The sequence below is a fragment of the Battus philenor genome, unplaced genomic scaffold (assembly GCF_028537555.1).
Source record: "Battus philenor isolate CCGP_79_NKW_IND1 unplaced genomic scaffold, ilBatPhil1.0.hap1 SCAF_15, whole genome shotgun sequence".
In the NCBI taxonomy this organism is placed as follows: domain Eukaryota; kingdom Metazoa; phylum Arthropoda; class Insecta; order Lepidoptera; family Papilionidae; genus Battus; species Battus philenor.
The window spans coordinates 12,370,761-12,392,054 of record NW_027181677.1 but is presented as its reverse complement, the minus strand read 5'-3'; the positions used below and the strand labels follow the sequence as shown (position 1 = coordinate 12,392,054).

General features: G+C 31.5%; 1 protein-coding gene across 2 annotated transcripts; it reads right to left on the bottom strand.

Moving 5' to 3' along the window:
* Positions 1-2,831: 2,831 nt before the first annotated feature.
* On the bottom strand, positions 2,832-21,063 carry Mlf (myeloid leukemia factor). 2 transcript variants are annotated; one of them, XM_068761549.1, is made up of 8 exons: positions 20,875-21,063; positions 18,453-18,628; positions 15,223-15,308; positions 14,364-14,466; positions 11,834-11,954; positions 9,795-9,899; positions 7,979-8,077; positions 2,832-4,129 (listed from the first exon to the last, which is right to left on the bottom strand). In XM_068761549.1, exons 1-8 carry the CDS (start codon positions 20,925-20,927, stop codon positions 4,033-4,035), a joined length of 840 nt encoding a protein of 279 aa, XP_068617650.1. In that variant the 5' UTR covers positions 20,928-21,063; the 3' UTR covers positions 2,832-4,032. The 2 variants fall into 2 exon arrangements, with proteins under 2 accessions (XP_068617650.1, XP_068617651.1); XM_068761550.1 differs by lacking the exon at positions 7,979-8,077.
* Positions 21,064-21,294: the final 231 nt, after the last annotated feature.

The following is a 21,294-nucleotide window of genomic DNA, read 5'->3' as shown; positions in this document are numbered from 1 at the left end:
TCGGCTGTTTTATTTTGTTTCTTTTTATTAGGGAATATGTATTTATTAAAACAAGAACCTTTCAACCCTCACCCAACATACAAGATTTAATTAATCAATTGAAACTATTAACCGAATCTGTGATAATGAGGCGATATAAAACCGTTTCAAAATAACTTTTTCAACCAAATGGAGAAAAAAGAAGATAAATGTCATCACGTGGAAAATAATCGAGGATGCTTATATGTATTTATAAATAATCATTGTTTAAAGCAAATTCAAAATGGCCGCCTTAAAAATGTAATCAAAACGCACAACATACATCAATTTTTACATAATTATTGTAACCACCATACAAGCTGCTTTTCAATATAAACACTGATTATAATTATATCTTGAATATTGCAGTAATTAATTATCTTTAGATATTAATTAGATGCACTTTTAAAAATGTAATGTTGCCAGTTTAACGCGGAATTCTTTTTTAATTGTGAGATATAATATCGATATTTATTTACAAGTACCCTATGTAGACTAACAGACTATATACGCAATAAATATGCACCGAAAACGATAAATTGTTATTATTACAAATAAAAACTTTTGGTACGACTCAACGCCTTTTTGCAATAAAATAATAAAAACAATTATTTATTGACTATTTTATTTCTATCGATCACACACATGAAACTTATTATTAAATCTATCATCAATATTACATACTTCTGAAAATATAATTATTTAAACACTAATGATTAATATGCACATCTAGACTTGAATGAGATTTAACTAACGTCTTAAATTTATATTATCTTTATAATTTAAATATTGTTACGGTTTATATGATAAAAAGTTAAATTTTAATATTAAGTCAATTTTAAGGAGACATCAAGGTGGCTAAAAGTCTACAAGCAAATTTTGACATGTGTCAAAATAATTTTCTGATAATACAACACTAATGTATTCGCCACAGAATCAACAATTGATACTGCTCACACTAATTAGTTATATATAAATACATAAGATTTGTTTATATTAATAACAAAATGTCATGTCGATATCTTTAAATTAAAAATACAATTTTTTTGGTTTCATGGCCTAAAAATAAACACCCACCACTTTATTGAACTTGAGCTACCAATGCTTTTTGACAAACGATATCCGTACCTGGGACAAAATTACGAAACGAGACTTGAAAATTGAATTATTTATAAAAATGTCTGTTTTTTTTTAATTATATTAGAAATGTCACTTCGATATTAGTCATTTTAAAACTCATCTGTAAATGTCCATACAATTACGTGTTCTTTTCATTCGCTTACAAATGTGCGGTTGAAAGAAAGCTACAATAGACCATTCTAGCGAATAAAAATAACTTTAATTTTAGACATATTATTAAAGGAACGAAGAGTAAAAATATAAGCCTGTAACGTTTCAGGAAAAAAATTATACGAAATCAAAATAACAGATTATAAAGAGCGCTTCTTTGTAACAGTTGACGGTACTAGTGATATACTATAGCGATTTATTAATATGAATCGATTAGATTTGCAATAAGGTGTATTTTTTGTGCAAAAAAGGTGTGAAATTGTGAAACATCGAGAAAATTAAAGACCACATTTTCGACAACATTTTTAATTTAATAATCAAATTTTAAACTAAAAGAGAAAAAAATGAAAAAAAAATCGAGAAAAACACAATTACATTTTTTTTTAAATTATGACATATCACTGAACAAAGTTAACCTTAATCATCCAACCTCTTAGTGAACATATCACATTAAGGCAGTTAAGATCTTAAATTCGAACAAATATTAACTAAATTTCTACTCTTCTATGTTTACATGTAAATTAATTTAAGTGAATTGGGTCGTAAATAATACCCGTCATAGTTGCCATGTGTCTATAGAAGGAGGTATTTGAAAATATAAACTAAAAAATATTCATTTTTTCGAACATTCTACGTAAATAATTCAAAACGCACTCTTTTTTTTATTTATCAAATATTTGAATTGAAATGGGATTAATGTCACCAAATTTAAAAAAAAGCTACTAATTTTTACGACCTTCATATATCGGAATCCAATTTTTTTTTATAAATTCAAATATTTCTTAAATCAAAATGTCAAAGATAATTACAAACACTCCAAATAAGAATTTTCGAGAGAAAATTCAATTTACTTATGAATCACAGCATCATATTATTTTTTAAACAAGAAATTACAATTCTAGTATATCTAGGGCTTACAATACGATTTTCGTCCGATATTAAAAACCGGTATTTATGCAAAAATACCGATATTTCGGTATTACATTAGTTGATGAAAATAGAATTTATGCACAACATAAATCCAAATCAAAATAATATTAATTAATTACAAGAATGTTTTTAAGACAATTTTACTGTATGAAAATCTATTTCAGGCACATTTATTACACAAATAGAGCTTAGTATAGCACCATCGAGAAGCGGCGGTGACGGCAATACAAAGACATGTTTATGTTTAAAGTCCACTGCCAAATGAATAGATCTCGTTTATACAAATACATAAAGTATATAACGAAATTTATTTAATAGTTTAGATAAGATTGTTTCATTTTGCAAATCAGCTGTAGTGTTTACAAGTAAAAATTTATTGTTTATGTTCTTTAAGAGCATACTTTAATATACAAAACGCATGTTATTAATATTATTTCATAAATACTTTCAATTTATATTTTATGCTTCTTTAATTATATAATGCCATACGCGCCTATTATATGAAAAATGTAACATAGAATTTAATAATGCATTTCATATATTATTTTTAACAAGTCAATATAGCAACCGAGGCAAGTAAAAATATAACCAGTATTTCAAATATCAAATACCGGTATTAGGATTTTAGTTCGGTATTGTAAGCCCTAAGTGTATCTAATATGATATTGTATTGGCCCCTAATGATCTGCCATAGAAATATATACTTTATAAACTAAACCATATGGTTTACTAGTTTACAAAGGAATTATGAAAAATTAGCTTGCTAAAAATCATGTGAGATTAGGTTCAAATTTCAATAGCAGACGATGGGGAACTACTTCATTTATTTATTTAAAGTACTAAGAACTATTTGTACGAAATTGAATCTTACGAACATATCCAGCGTACAATCAAACTACTAAGCGCTTAAGAGAAACACATTGAATACAAGCTAAGTCTTAGGGTGTAACGCCACTAGAAATGAACGCAGCCGAATGATTTTAGTCAAATATAAAATTAATTTTGTTTCATTTCATTCTCTTCGCGTTTCATTCTAGTGGACAGTTAGCTACAATCAAAATGCGACATCGATACTTCTACGGATCCTTCTCGAATGTTCTGTTCAAAGGAATTTGAAAAGATTTTTAAATCACTAAGACATCAAAAATATATATATGTCATGAACGACAGCGACAACTACATAACTTACAAAGGAACTTTTAAAAGTAATGGTTTTATGTTTATTAGGACATTTTAGGATTTTTTCTCTATTTATATTTGAAAATGGAACTTAATCTGGAATCCGATCACAGAATCTATATTCTAGAGCATTCCTTTATCTCGTGGTTTAAATGGTTACCCTTTTTGCATCATTCGTATATATACGCTCAATTCTGGTCAAAATGACCAGAGCGTATATATACGCGACTGCATTCGGAATTTTAACCACACAAACATTGATACTGATAACTTTAAATTACTTAGATGATTTGTTATTTTACATCTATTTGTAATTGAATTATTCGTAATCTAAAAGAAAAGGGGGGTAACTAGTAAGGAGGGTAAATTCCGCATTTCAAATATTAGAATGCTACATAAATTATTTTTTTTTTTTTACATTTATATTTTTATATGATACAATTTTGATGTTTATAAATTATTTCAATATCTATATGAAAGAAATCACGTCACATATTTTATGAATTTGAAGGGACACAGAAAATAATGATTGAAGATAAATGGGGGGGAGCGGATGGTGGGGTTTGGACAGGTACAGACAACGGTACGTCGCTATCGTTCTCTGGCGTGGTGGAATTAATTATCTGTGCCCGAATGCCGGTGGGAGGATTTGTGGTGCTTATGCCTATGGCTTTGCGGATGCGACCCCCCGTAAACATCGCGTACACTCGTGCTGGAAAGAAAACCGACATAAACAGGGTTGTATTAACTGCAACGGATATCGCTAAAGTCAGACCAATATTTGCGTTAAAACTTTTTTTAAATAATTTCGACAGTGTTATGTGTTTAATGTGAATATTCGATACGTATTTAACACAGGCCTTCCTTAAAAGGTATATATGGAGGGATATAACATAATCGCCACGCTTGGCAGGTGGGTTGGCGATCAGTGTGGTATTATGATACCCAGAGGACGTTACTGCTCATCCTTTTGAAACTTGTTTCCAAGCAGTGGCATATAATTAATGCACAAAATTTGAATTACATAAGACTGTATCCGGAAAATTGAACCTGGGACCTAGCATCAGTCTAAGTCCTCTAGTATATAACATAGGACCTATTTTGGCTCGATAAGTATTTGATATCGTATAGGTACAGACATCGTTCCGTTGCGGTATCACGCCTTTGTGTTAATTCTTTTGTAAACACTTTCAAATGTATCAAATGTTATTATTTCACTCATTTTAACGGAAGATATCTCAAAATAAAATATCACAAGTTGTTATTTCTATATTAACTTTTTAACGTCAACGTAGTAAATCCAAAGATATAAATATTTGCGAAGACTTTTCCCTGAACGTATATATAAGAAATTCCCACCCATGTAGACTCATCACGATATCTATGAAACTATAAGGCTTCAGAGACTTGAAATTTGATAGGAACACTTGTTGCGTAGATATAAGCTAAGAACGGATTTAATGTAATTCCCTCTAGCCTCTAGCAAGAAGCCAACTGGCTTATTGGAATTATTAAAAATAGATATAAAACTTAGTCTTTTATGGAACCCACACAAAAGGCAGTGCCGACCACGCCTAGCGGGGGACATATATACACACATACATACATATATGTATATACATATATAATGAATCGATTTCTTTTCTTTAAAACTTCTGGGCAATAGGAAGACGTATTTTTTCCATATTTTTGTGACAGAGATAATAAAAATAATGTTTTATTTCTCTCTCTTACAAATCATAGAGTAACAATACGTCAAGTATTGTCATAGCTGTCAAATATTTGATGATAATCAAAAATAAAAAAAGTACGTGTTAGATTGTAATTAAACAAGAAATGTTATGTATCGAAAACATTCATGTTCACCTACTAGATGACAGCTAGTAGATGCATACAGCAGATATTGGTCCATCATCAGCAATACTTCCGTTAACAATTTTAGTCAAATTTGTGCAATGTATATATTAGTATTGATGAATTTATACTAATTAGTTCCAATTATCGATCAAATCGATTTCAATAAATACAAGACATATGTGATTATTTAAAAAAAAAAAAAAACTTAACGACACATATAGCTTACACACTAATAGGACACATGCAATGGCGACTAAAGCTATACACAGATAACATAACACTAAGATATAAGCAAATATACAGCGCTAAAACAATTAAAAAAACATATAAATAAACGTATGTTACGATATTTTTAATAGTAGCGCCTTCTCCCATATCTGGAATTGTGAATATATAATATTACAATTCTGAATATAATTTTTATATTTTTAATTTCATACAACACATTTGTTATCTGTGACCATTATTTATAAGCGTATCGGATAATATATTAGTCATCAATCTGTTTTATTAAATTTTTAATTGTATTTTCAGAAGGGCAACACAGGAATAAAGCAATAAATAGAATTGACATTATTTGATACTTTTACATATTTTCAAATTAACAAAACATTACATGTGAAATTTAGTTTTATATTTGTAATTGATTAGATTCTTTTTGATTATAAAATATTTTAAACTTTAGTGTGATGCCATTGAACGTTATATGGGAATGCAGTTTTAGATGGTAAACCCAAACAGCCAGAATGCTTTTAAGGTTATAATCATGGCAATTTTATAAGAAATATGTTAGTTAAAATCTTTAAAATATTCAATACAAGAATAAAGTAAAAATATACTTTTTAAATTTAATTAAATGTCCATTCTATGTATTGTTTCGGGCTGTGAGTATCTGTGGAAAAGACTGGGCATGTCTTGTTTAACATACATGTGTATCCTTGTACGTTTCATTTCAGGAGACTATTTGCATTCATATAAAGTTGTACATACCTCATGATTTTGAGTAACAGAGTAGCGCTGTATGTAGGTTTGTATCTGTCGTAAGGCTGTGTATAATTGTGTATCTTTGTAGAGTTGTGTATCTATGTAGAGCTGTGTATCTTTATAGAATTATATATCTGTGGCGCTGTGTATCTTTGTAGAGTTGTGTATAATTGTGTATCTTTGTAGAATTATATATCTGTGGCGCTGTGTATCTGTGTATCTTTGTAGAGTTGTGTATCTGTGTAGAGCTGTGTATCTTTGTAGAATTATATATCTGTGGCGCTGTGTATCTGTGTATCTTTGTAGAGTTGTGTATCTGTGTAGGGCTGTGTATAATTGTGTATCTTTGTAGAGTTGTATATCTGTGGCGCTGTGTATCAGTGTAGGGCTGTGTATAATTGTGTATCTTTGTCGAGTTGTATATCTGTGGCGCTGTGTATCTGTGTGGGGCTGTGTATCTTTGTAGAGTTGTGTATCTATGTAGAGCTGTGTATCTTTATAGAATTATATATCTGTGGCGCTGTGTATCTTTGTAGAGTTGTGTATAATTGTGTATCTTTGTAGAATTATATATCTGTGGCGCTGTGTATCTGTGTATCTTTGTAGAGTTGTGTATCTGTGTAGAGCTGTGTATAATTGTGTATCTTTGTAGAGTTGTGTATCTATGTAGAGCTGTGTATCTTTGTAGAATTATATATCTGTGGCGCTGTGTATCTGTGTATCTTTGTAGAGTTGTGTATCTGTGTAGGGCTGTGTATAATTGTGTATCTTTGTAGAGTTGTATATCTGTGGCGCTGTGTATCAGTGTAGGGCTGTGTATAATTGTGTATCTTTGTCGAGTTGTATATCTGTGGCGCTGTGTATCTGTGTGGGGCTGTGTATCTTTGTAGAGTTGTGTATCTTTGTAGAGTTGTGTATCTGTGTAGGGCTGTGTATAATTGTGTATCTTTGTCGAGTTGTATATCTGTGGCGCTGTGTATCTGTGTGGGGCTGTGTATCTTTGTAGAGTTGTGTATCTTTGTAGAGTTGTGTATCTGTGTAGGGCTGTGTATAATTGTGTATCTTTGTAGAGTTGTATATCTGTGGCGCTGTGTATCAGTGTAGGGCTGTGTATCTGTGTGGGGCTGTGTATCTTTGTAGAGTTGTGTATCTTTGTAGAGTTGTGTATCTGTGTAGGGCTGTGTATAATTGTGTATCTTTGTCGAGTTGTATATCTGTGGCGCTGTGTATCTGTGTGGGGCTGTGTATCTTTGTAGAGTTGTGTATCTTTGTAGAGTTGTGTATCTGTGTAGGGCTGTGTATAATTGTGTATCTTTGTAGAGTTGTATATCTGTGGCGCTGTGTATCAGTGTAGGGCTGTGTATAATTGTGTATCTTTGTCGAGTTGTATATCTGTGGCGCTGTGTATCTGTGTGGGGCTGTGTATCTTTGTAGAGTTGTGTATCTTTGTAGAGTTGTGTATCTGTGTAGGGCTGTGTATAATTGTGTATCTTTGTAGAGTTGTATATCTGTGACGCTGTGTATCTGTGCAGGGCTGTGTGTAATTGTGTATCTTTGTAGAGTTGTTTATCCGTGGCGCTGTGTATCTGTGTTACAGGATTGAGAGTATCTATGTAGAAGACTATGTAGATATCTATGTAAGGCTGTATATACCTGCGTGTGGTTGTGTATCTGCGTACGTATTGTAGGTCGCTGTCTATCACAGTAAGATATGTTGTACCTGTGATGAGCGGCGGGGGCGTTGGGAGCGGCGAGGGGGCTGGCGGAGGGGCGCAGGGGGCGTCGCCCGCTCGGCCTGCTACTGCGCACGCGTTCGCCGCTGCAATTTACGCGCCACTAACTACCCAAGCGCTAGCTACTTCCTAGCTATTACGTAGGTACTTTCCTCATATTCACAAAACACTATAATCATAATGTCAGCCAATATACGACTACGAGGCTTCGATCATCACGATAAATGGTATTCCGCTACCTATATCTAGAACTTCAGATTTCGATCCAGCTACTAACGTTTATCCACGTCACTTCTACTGACCTACGTCTACAAAATCTTTTATTCAGTGATAAAAATAATAACTACATTAAACCAGGAAATTACTTGTAACTTAAAATCCATTGTAATGAATTTTTCAAATTATTGCCAAATATTTACATGAATTTTATTGTCTTTGTGATATTTTTTATATTAATATGACCAATAATTATTGCTATTCTATTTATTATTGACAAAGAACCGATAAAAATTATATTTACTACACCATAATTTCACTGTTTTTGATTTAATACTTCATTAGTCCTAAAATTCTGTTTCTATATAAAATTTTATGGCTTGATTTGGAAGTTTTATACAAAATTATTGCAACTAATAATGTTAAAAGATTTATATTAATTTTTATTTAATTTTCAGCGGTTTGTCACTATGTGCCCCTATCAACGGATTTTGATTTGGCGTTGATTTATGGGAAATCTTTGATAGCATTCTATACAGGGTCCTTTATGACAGATTCCATAATGCTTTACCAAAACATTGATTTAATAGTCACACACACAAAAGTGCTTGTGTGTATGTATAAAACGTAAAGAATATTTGTTTCAATTCTTTAATAACCCCTAAAACTTTAAAAACATTAGATCGAAATTACAATACCAATCAATACATTATTAATTGTTATTTGCCTTAATTGAATTCAAAGTTATTTTTGGTTGAAAGGTAACTAGATACGCTATTCATGCTTTAAACACACTCCTTACGAAAACGCTGTAACGGCAAAATATTTGCTCACGCGCAGAGATAAAAACTCTTACTGAAAACAGCGCAATAGCGCCGCTTATCTTTAGGCTTAATGATTATTTTTAAATTGATCTATTATTGTCTACTATCAGAAATATTGTATATTCCAAAAATAAAGCATATAATATAGGGGGTGCTACAATAAGCTATATAGCATACTTTAAACGCTAAAACATGCCACAGCTAACAACTAAATATTATTTATATTTAAAATGTATAAATATAAAACACTAAAGGAAATTACATTCAATTTAAATACCATATAGGACTGACCCTTGGCACAAGCGTACCTCTTGGAGGTATCTTTTCATTATAAACATAAAATATTAGTTTTTATGTCAGTGTGTATCTATATATGTGTACTCGGTGTTTCAAAATAAAATTTTGGACAAGGCAAATTCCTTGTATGCGATAGATTAGTTCCACGTTATACGTGCATTCTCATCGTATAACATATTACAAATTTAAATATGTAATCATTGCACCAATACAGATAATATATAAGTTGTAAAATCCTTATGTTATAGCAGGAAAGCATTTGCTATACAACGGATATGAAATCGCACAATGTGTATACGCTTTATAGCAGTGTGCGTGTTTCAATATGTGTGCGTGTGTGCACGCATACGTGAGTATCGTGTGTGCGTGTACATGCAGACACGGATATCTATTTACGCTGGTATGTGTGAGTATGGGGGGGGGGTATCTATAGTTTTGTGTGTGTGTGTGGTGCAAGTGTTCGTACTTGGACGGGGGCGCCGGCAGCGCGAGGCGGGGCGGCGAGCGGCGGCCGGCTGTGATGGCGGCTCGTGAACGCGACTGCGAACTGCCAGCCCTTGTCTGGAACTCTCTGTCAATAATGTTAATAGAAATTTACAACGATTCTTCCACCAATAGAACCAGTTAGAAACCTTAAGATCCTTGACCCTATGGATGATCATCATGAAATTACTTTAATACATTATATTTAAACACTGGATTCAGTTTTTATTATAAATGGCCCTGTTGTTGGTGGCCTCTCGTCCCCCCTGTCGTATTCGGGACAGGGACTAATTACTTCATTGTTACAGTTTCATATTCATTCCCCTCTTCCATTTATGACACCTTTTATTCTCTTCTTTTCATTCTCAATACTTACACCCATTACCTATCATTCTTCGTCACATTCTTTGATATTATTTAGTTTACAAGTTTAAATTCCTCATTCCAGTTTTTTAATTTTACATTTCTTCACTTATTACACCACTAGACCCCGGTTATCACCGTGAGGTCAATTCTAATTATTAAACTAGTGTACAAATATAACAATGTTTCAATTGACATCTGCTGATTTTTTTTTAAATCTATAAACTTGTGATTTTTATTTTTTCAATATTACTTTCTCTTGGTTTAAAACCATTGTTTAACCATATTAAGATTTATGTTTACTATCCTTACTCATAATTAATACGAATTACTGACATGTCTAGAAGTTTTTGTGGGGGTGGAATCCAAGTGTTTATTACCCTTGAAGGGGGCATCTATCACCTGACATGATAATGAACTCGTCTGAATGTCTCAGTGTTCTGATATCAACTATGTGAAATTATCATAAACTTGTGGTGTTTCATGAACCTGGATTCTAATTTAACCGGACCATTGCAAGTGCTTTGTTAGCACTTTTCTACCAGGAGCACTATCAATGTCTACTGCCAATAGCCCCCATCTTCTCAGGGTCCATTGTCTAAATGGTTAAAGTGGCTAACACAAGCTCTTTTCATTTCCTTTAGAAGGATCTATCAAATATAAAGTCACTCCAAGACCTCTGAAGCAAATATATATTTTTTCTTATACTCAAAAATATATCAAGATTTCTCTATTTTTTTATCTTTTATAGGGGAAGCATTTGACCTCTGTCTCGATTAATACTAAGTTCTCATGAGGTCTATGATAGTATCTGCCTAGAAGAAACCTATTCTCTCATATTGGCTGGAGACAACAAGGTTGAAAGGTTGTTCCACAGCAATTAGTGCGGGTGGAAGGGATATCAACTTGATCACTATCTTGTAATAACTTGATAACACTTAGAGTAAGGTTATATTTATATTAAGATTACAATTTTCTTTACGGCTTACTCTTGCATTTGCAATATCTATAAATATATCACAAGTGAAGTTGTTGAGTGTTTATAGCATCACTCTGAAAACCATGATTTTTACATGGCCACATATGTTTTTTCTGTATTGGCAAAATAAGTACATTATTATTTATTTACACATCAGAAAATAAAACTAACAATTTTAGGAGGCATATTCTTGTTTAGTTCAACATGTATAGTAACATTTGTTTAGCGGTCATTAAGTAAGGCAACCCTGTACCTGGCATTTAATTGCCAGCCTGATTCGGCCCTGTGAACATTATTTAATCTTAACTGCCAGGCATCATCTGTCAAGTTTATATATCGTTAAAAACGATATCATATAATATACACTGGAACTCTTATGTGGCTGTCCGAGTAGTTATATTTCTTAAATTGTCACTGTGAAAGCCTAGGTCTTATGTATCACAAGTATATATTTGAAATACATATTTCTCATTTATATAAGACTAAATTAATTATCTTTAGCTAAGACATAATTTATCTTTTTTAATAATGAAAATGTGTATCTAATAGATTCAGGCGTTACTTTGAGGAAGTCCATCCTAAGGGACTAATATATAGCTACTTCCGCTATAATATTTCGGAATTAGTATTCCGGAAGTAGCTATATATTAGTCCCTTTCTTAATGAAAATGTGATCGTACCTGTCAAAGTCTTCGGCCTCCTCTTCCTCAATATTAATGAACTCCTGTCTTTCCTCAGCCTCCCCGGAGTAGTAGTTCTGTTCACGTTCGATCAGGTGTGCACGCTCGCCGATGTGATGACCTGATGAAAGTTAACATTTTTTTTTAAAATTTCAACAAGCTAGTATGTCGTTTCCGAATGGCGACCACGAGCCGGTGGGTAGACTCCCAAGTAGGTAGACCGATGACATAAAGTTGTGGGAATTCACTGGATGCGGGTAGTGGAATACCGGTCATCGTGGCGATCTTTGGCCTATCCCTTGCACCGAGCATCTATATTACAGCTGGCAGCATCCATCTCCTTAAATAGCGAAACTATTAAATAATACTGTATTTATGAAAGGTTGAATACCTTTCATAAATACAGTTCTACCAACCTAAGAAAAAAAATTACCAGTTTTCATATTGCACGGGAATTTTAAAGGACGATTAAAACTTACTTTTAAATAGAGCACGAAAAGGAATTATGGCATTTTTTGTTCAGTCCGTAACAAATGTACACAATTTTTATCAAATATCGATTAATCATAAAATCGATTTTTATTCCTAGTAACATTTTTTTAAATTCTACAAATTTGTTTTTTTTTTCGTTTTTAAATACTTGTGCAATGTGGATTACTTTTGCAAGATTTTTTGGGAAAATATTAAGTATTTTTTTTTTCTAAATTTATCATGTATCAAGTGTAATTTGTCACACGATTATATTTTTTACGCTTTTCTAAGGAACGTATATACTGTGTAAATAAAAGTTGGATATGGTAACACTACGTACATAGTTTTAACTCAATTAATAACTTATGCCTATGTGGTCATCTCACATCGTCTTGCAAACAAGTCCAATTATAACATCAGCGTTTTAGGAAGTGCTAAAACATGACTCACTGAGTGTGCGCATGTGCTAGAACGTTACTTGAGATTACAATCAAAAATTATCACCAATATATCGTGTAGCTTAAATGTTTTTTTCTACATGATGATTGGTTATTAGTATAATAGTTTTAAAAATGTAAATGTATAGCACTTTTGTTGTCAATTAATATTATGGTATATTCATCATCCTGTATAAAAATTAATGGTTTCAAAAATAATCAATAACGTAATGATAAAATACTATCTGTGACTTCATGCTCGAGCAATTTAAGAAAAAAAAATTCCCCGTTTAAGAACTTTTCAAGATAAAAGTAGTTTAAGTTACTTCTTATTACATCAGCTACCTTCCAATATAAATCCCTTCATCATAGATCCAAACATATCAGAGATTAGCCTCAACAAACAGACAGATGAACAAATGTATATATATTGAGGAAATCGTAAACTAATGTAGCTTTCTTAATTTACATTTTTTACAAGTTTTTCTAATCAATATATTCACCTTCATTATCGACAACTTTTTGCCATCTAGTATACAAATTTTCAATGCCTGGGTGGTAACAAATCAATCGGTTTTTCTGTAAGATATGTCGACAGAAACAACATTACTTTCCTGTCCCCTTAATATTTAAATGCATGTCATAAAAACCGATTATTTTAATATTACAAGTAGACATTCCAAATTTATTAATTTGTACACATTAATTTTAATATTTACTATCTGTTCCTGTAGTTATTGACATACTTTTTACTTCCAAAAGTTCAATATGGAAATTGATTTAATTTAACTTATTTCATAGACATCATTAGAGCTTGCTGTTATATCATGATAGGTTTTTGCTAACAGATGAGTCATACACTCACCCGTTTAAAGCATTTTCATCTAATAACAAATTATCCTGTATACAACCATTTATAATTCCATTTTTTTTTTGCTAAACTCTTCATTAGAAGTTATTAAGAAAACTGTATTGGCAAAACAGAGTTAATGAAAGAACAGGTACAAATAATATCAGTCTATGTCTGTCATTCGTAGAGTCCGGACGTGTTCTTCTATGCAAAAAAAACTAATTCTGTGTTTATTACTCTATGATTACAATTCTTGTTTAAAAAAAACCTTAAATATACCAATATAATAGTTCTAACATTTGATTGAAAACTTTTTTTCAAAATACTGACAGACGTATGATAAATACAAGAAATAAAAATAAACTCGTAGCACCTAAACTTCGTCTTCAAAAAGAAAACAAATCCTTTATGGGTCTGAGCATACATATATATCTTATGGAATTTAATTATACATGTTAAAGTTTCACAATATACCTTAGACCTTCAGTTTCATCATATTACAACATTTATCAGTTTTTAGTTGATTGAAATGCATTGAAATTGGTTTGTTGGCTCGTTTACATGATTGATATTATAATGTATATGTGAAAAATTATGAAATTACATCTAAAAGAGCAACAATTGAGTTTCTCTTCTCAACAGATCAACATTCCTTACCGGTGGTAGCTTAGAATGTTACAATAATCGAAGATTCAGCATGTGTAAATGCCTTCTTGATTAAAGATAGTTTGAATTAAAACCAAAAGCAATAGATAAGATATATTATACATACCAATGGACATTTTCTTGGTGCCAGTACGTGAGTCTTGTAATGTCTTGCGCGTCTCCTTGATGCCATTGGGGCCGATCTTCGTGCTGCTTGAAGAGCTGATCACCTGTATTAGAAAAATTCAATTAAGATGTAATAATTCAATCAAAAACCTTTAACCTCTAGTAACATTATTTAATTGCACAATTATTTACATTTTTTTAATTAAACAGCAAATGACATTACAATGTCAGTATTTTAATAATTTTTTATATTGTTTTGTTACGTCTTTTATATTAGGAGAACCGGAAAATAATGTTGTTGTTTTTTACCGTTCCGGCATGGAAATTTTGTAAATTATATGGCATAATATTGTTAAATAGAAAAATAAAAACTTGTTGAAAATGTAGTCGTGTGAATTTAACTTAAGAAAGCGACATTACTCCGGCCCCCCTAATATATTATCCAGTCAGGAACATTCACTATGATTACTTGTATGCCATGAGAAATGACCAGAAAAGCCTAAGGATCCTCTTAATCTGTAAAGAGCCCACAACAAACTCAGAGGAGTTTATTTTTTATGATCACTTTCAGAATATCCATAATAATACAGTAGTCTAGCACTCTATTCACTAGGTTATCCCTTTAAAAGAATCCTAAAATGTTACTAGAGTGTAAGGGATACACTGTAATAAAATTATTTGTACAAACTTTTTTTATTAAATAAAACAGTTACTATATTCATGAACCTTAATAAATATAATAAATAAATTTTAGAAATGCTTGGATATGAGCAAAACATGTCCAAAAATCGCAAATAGTCCGCGTGTTGGTCATTCCTGCTTTAGAACAACAGTGATAGCAAGAGATAAGGTTGCATTACCTGTGGTTTGCCATTAGGTCCGCTGGACATCACAATAGTGCTGCTGCTGAAGGAGCTACTGGCACCCATATGGCCATCTAATCCAACTGAAAACATATTAACCTTTTATTTTTACCTTTCAAATTGAATAATCCTAATGTATCCATAATAAAAGTGGTGAAACATCATTTATACAGGTTGATTACTTAAAGGTGTAAATAGTGTAAAGAGGTGAATATATAGCTGTACGATTGATGTATGGCACCAAAACCAACAGAGGCATGACCACAACCACTCTGATAAACAGTAAACGACTGAGAAGATCCAAAAATCAATGCTTTCAAAAATAATAAACAATGTAATGAAAAAATGGTTAGACAAAACATTTTTAATTTACGAAATTATAACATATTAAAATTAATTATTGTTTACTATTGGTCCCTGCAGACTTCATACCACCTGAAGTTATTATCTTGTAACAATCTAATATATTTTATGGAATCAGGCGTTACCTTGCGGAAGTCCATCCTAAGCAAGAAAAGGATTAATATTTAGCCACCTCCGCACATGCAGTGGTAGTTGTGCAACAAAGGGCACCGCCCGTCAGCCCGCTGATAAATGCGTATGCGGCAAACAATGCGAATCACACAACCGCCACCGTTAAATCACTCAACACGTGTTTCACCCCTCCACGGGGCATCTTCAGGAGTTATGTTACACTGATTAGTGCCAAACACAGTCTCTCAACTCAGAACAAATTCAGAGCATGTGCAGAGGTGGCTAAATATTGGTCCTTTTCTTGCTCATTCTAATATAGTTTCAGAGTGATCACTTTATACAGGGTGATTTGAAGTAGTACACACTCATATTAAAAAATTATAAAAGCTTTAAAATTGCCAATAAATTAGCTGTATTTTATTTTTATTACCCTTTTAAAGCTATAACTACCTATTTACCATTACCATATATAAATATTATTGGTTAGAGATATATTAGATGCTTATTTTAATACTTAAAATGTTTAACTATAATGAACAACTAATAGTAGCAACAACAAATTTTTACAATATTTAGTGTAAATATTTTTTCCTCTTTTAATTAACATAAGATTGCCATTGTTATTAAAGTTGTAAATTATCTTTTGTACATTCAATTGTATCTAATTATAAAGTAAAATGACACGCAGTGAATACTTGAACCCATAATTTGAACACAATAATTGTGTCCAACAATTTGAAAGGTTACTCTTGACTGGCTCGGACAATAATTTTTCACTGCATTCTTATCACAAATAAAGTAAAATGCTACATTTATAAGTAAACCACTCTAATTTTTTTTAATGAATCAACTACGGATGTGTTGCATGCCAGAAGAATCAAGTTTGATATCTTAGAGCCCACAACTTCTGTTGGGTTTAACTTTGTGATCATTTTTGGAGTCTTTAATATAATAATCAAAGCAATTCATTATTAAGCTTGAAGCTTGCATTGTGGAACATCCATCCACATAACAGATGCTAGCTTTCCACCGCCTCTTCTATAAAGCCTAAGCTTCTAAAGATGGCCTATATCCAGCAGTGGATGTCCTACAGTTTATGATAACGAAATCTAAAATCCTTTATTACTCAAACAATCCATCATACATGTTTTTTAGGGAAAAATGTTACAAGTTTTTTTTTAAGTTTGCATTTGGTAGATCAGTAGTAATTATTAAAAGTTGATGCGAGTCATTTTAACACTATATTATGCTGCTAGCATTATAATATATTGTAAGCAGTGGGAGTAGGGGGTGGATTCAATTTAGTACAAAATCTTAAATATTGGACACTTTATGCATTAATTATATAGAATTGCCACTGCTCACAAACAAGTTTCCAGAGGATGGTCTGCAGCATCCTCGGGGTACTATAATTCCACACTGCAATAGCCAACTCACTGGTCAAGTGTCACAATTATGGTATATCCCCCCCATAGATATCTTTGGGAGAAGTTTATGTCATGCAATAGACATTTATGGGCAGAAATAATGATGAAAGTATATATTGTATTCTACATAGTCTCTCTATCAATTTTTATCTAAAACATGACAAATTCTGTATATAATATATTTGTTACATATTGAATCATAAGTTTTGGCAACCATGGGAAAACGCCTGTTCATTGCTATACATTCAGTTGCCAGTTACACCCACATCAAATGTATTATAATTTTGTCATACTAATTATAGAACACAAACAAACAATAATATAATAAATAGTGTTAGATAATTCACAGGAATATTTGACTATACCAGGGGTGACCAAACTCTTTGAACAATTATTTTTGGGTCTGATTGATTGTTGAATTATTTCAATATTGTAATTTATATTACCTTTGTCAGTTCGTGGGAAATCGAAACAAATTACTGGTGTGAATAATAATTATTATTATGCCACAATAAAATTAGCGAAATCCAAACATCGATCATAATTAACTAACCGGCATCTTAAGTATTATTAGGAGTGCTGTCATATACGTGTGCTATTATATCTAACTTCAATATACACATGTTTTGGTACTTTCGTTTAAATAATTTTAATAAATATGACTTTTGTAAAAAATACATTTTTTTGCGTATTCAACTGTGGCTCGCAAACAATTTCAAATTTCTAAAAGTGGCTTGCACTGTCAAAGCGCTTGGTCACCCCTAGATTATAAATTTAAATTGATTAATAGAGGTAAAGACTATTACAATTTCAATAAGGATTCTTAAAGAAAATTTGTATGTGTGTATATTTACAGTCCATTGGAAAAGAGGCTTCAACAACCCTGGTAATGTGAAATTTAATTTGAAAAATCTTAGTAAAGGTTTAAGAATGGCAAATGAGCTTTGCAATTTATTTATGAACATTGATCTATGGAATGAAACCTTACTTTTGAGAGGCAAATGGCTAATGCTACTGCTGCCTATCAGTCTGAATTGAAGGCCCTTTTAAAAACTTTTTGCTTGGCAAGCAAAAGAACCAAAAATATTTTGTCAACTAGGAAGGTAGCCGATATAATCCCTTCTAAAGTACCTTTCCATATTCATGGTTTCTTTCTTTGTATTTGTAGCATATTTATGGAACATATACTGCAAATATAAAGAGCTTTTGCTGTAAGTATATTTGCTCTGACCACCATGGTTAAATCTAATAGTTTATGTAAGTACAAACACCATTTTAATCATTTAAAAGATATAAAACTTAACATTAATGTAACAATATACATACAATTTCCTGTGAAAAGCCTGTTAAGAGATGGCATCTGTGGCATGAATGGCATCAGAGATGTGCCATGTCCTGCGCCAGTTATTGCTAGTGGACCAGCACCACCCAGCATACTGAACGGATCCGAAAACAGAGAGTTCATCATGTTGTTCATCTGTCGCATGTGTCTCATGTGGGATCTGCAAGAAATAAAATTATCAACATATATCAAAATATAAAAATATCTGTTGTATTTTAACAAGCTTACTTCATAGCATTACTTCTATAATGAATCAGATATATACTTCATATAACCATGTCATGATAAACAATTTTAGTTAGGGACTTATTAAAACTACCTATAAATAAACACAGCAGAGGGCATGTTGATTGATATGCATATGCATGCTAAGCAAAAGATAACATGTATTTCTTAGACTTCTGTTAGATGAGTAAGCTGTCTGGCAGATTGCGTAAACATTCAATTTCCTCCTTTAAAAAAAACAACTCAACAATGCAAAGAACTTCAGATCCGGGCATGCATTTGCAATATATAATCCAGTAATATCTTATGACTTAAACATAGTTAATTGTATAATAAACTAAGAATTAATTAAATCATAATAAATGGATGTCTCTTTATTTTATATTTATGACTAGTAATACTTTTTCAATAGGTAATAAATTCCCAACAATAGGCCAATTTTACTGACACCTTATCTATCTTTGACATTGGTAAACCACAATACCAAAATATATAAACACTGTTTGGTGTTGCCCTATAAATACATGGCAGCAAAAAATTAAAAGGTTTTTGATTCTAGAAACATTTAATGTTCAACCGTTTTAAGCAAGAAGCCGATTGAAATTTTAAAATTGTTTTGGCTCCATTTAAAGTATCATTTATCTCAAGTTTACAAAACTTATAACAATAGTATAAAAATGCAAAATTAAGAAAAAAGTTAAGATTTCATATATGATCTCTTAGGTAGATACATTATATTCATATATGTAATATGAACAATTTACTGGCCAGACGAGTTATGTCACAAACAAATTGTATGTAATACTATTTTATTATAATTATTTTGAAAACAAATAAAATTTTCAAATGCTTGGCAGGCTACATTAACATGTTTAAAAGGCCGCTCTCATTAAAGGCATACATCAATCATTAATCAAGTTCATTTCTTATATTCACCCTTTATTATTTTTGTGAGTGGTTAAGATTACAACTCATAAAGGCTCAATTAACATATGCCATTGATAAATTATAGATTAATTAACCACAGAAAATGTGCCGCAGCAAATTTTAGGAACATTTGTTAGCTAATAATGTTTAAATTAAGTTTTGAGTGAGAGGTTAGACAATGTGAACCAAATATATTATATGAAAAAAAACTTCTCAGTCTTCCATGGATTTAGCTTTAGGGGTGTGTGGTTGGTCGCATTGTAAAGAAGGAGGCCTAATACAGTATGTGAAGCTGACCAGTAATATAGCGGGATTAATGCTTCCTTGCAATGCACTTGTGTTCAAATTTACCAGCCAGATGCCTCTTTATACCTAATCAAATTCTTAGTAATCCTACCCATGTTTTAAAAGCCTATTTCAAAAATTCTGGAAGCCAAAATCTTCAGCAGGTTATAAAAACCTTACTGTCATATTTACTACTACTTTTATTATTCGCATCAAAGACAAGTAGTACTATAGTTTCTTAATTAAATATATAACTGGCCAAAAAAGTCTATAAAATGTTGTAAAATATTACTACAATCAAATAAATTTAATATTACATTATGAGCTAGTCTCAGAGGACTATAAAATTTGAGTAACATTAATAAGCCTAGGTTATCGTTGTAGCTTGTAATCATGTTGCAGGTTCAATCCATAACGAGCAAACTATGAAAGTTTTATAGCATCACCAGTATAAGAAATATCGAAACAAAACTAGAAAACCAGAAGAAATATCAAAATCCAAAAATTATGTCTACATACAATTTTTGGGATAAGACTTACATACTAATGGGAGATTATAAAACTGACACAATAATAAGCACAATTATTCATACCAGGAATCACTTAATTGGACTTATTCTAGACATTTCCATACAATGATAGAATCTTCAATCTGATTGATTACTATAATTATTTCAGTTCTCATTATATATTAAAAAAAATATTTAACGTAAACCCTAGATTTCATAAGAAATGGTGAAATTAGAATATAATTTATTTAAACAAATAATAATTAATTTAACAATAGTTGCTGTATGTTCTTTTGGTAAAGTAGATATTAATACTTTATGGGTTTCTATTCAAACAAATCTAAGCAGTTTTGTAACGTTTAACTCTAATGTGTGGCTACGCACATGTGGTAATTATCTATTAGTATTCAAATAAATATAATAATTCCATGTATTTTTTAACAATAAAAAGGTGTCTTACCCAAAAAACGGATCGTCTTCCACGTCGCCCATCAAGGAGCCAAACAGGGACATTATAATGAATTATAGACAATTGTAAGCAATAATAAAGGGTAAGTCAAACGTTTTAGAAAGTATTAATACAGAGCCACTGCCATAAATCTTCTAGCAATGTGTGCCTAGTCGTTTAGAAAAATCGAAATCTCTGGCAAATCACTATAAATGAAGGCTACTAAACATGCGTGTAGTGATGTCCGCAGACTTTAACTATGGAATCGATTTCGAAACAGAGTAAGCATTATCGATATTTTAAATAAATTGTCAAAGCTTAAAGCAAAAAGGTTTTTTTGGGTCCACATAGATTTCATTGATATAAAAATTATTATAGATATTTATTATTATATAAATCTATGTCTATGTCGTATTTATAAACTCAACAACA

Coding starts and splice junctions, on each gene's coding strand:
- Mlf (XM_068761549.1), bottom strand. CDS start 20,927: ATGTCCCTGTTTGGCTCCTTGATGGGCGACGTGGAAGACGATCCGTTT. Junction 9,900..11,833: donor GAGGCCGAAGACTTTGACAG/GTACGATCACAT, acceptor CATTATTGACAG/AGAGTTCCAGACAAGGGCTG. Junction 8,078..9,794: donor CTGCCGGCGCCCCCGTCCAA/GTACGAACACTT, acceptor CGTAAATTGCAG/CGGCGAACGCGTGCGCAGTA.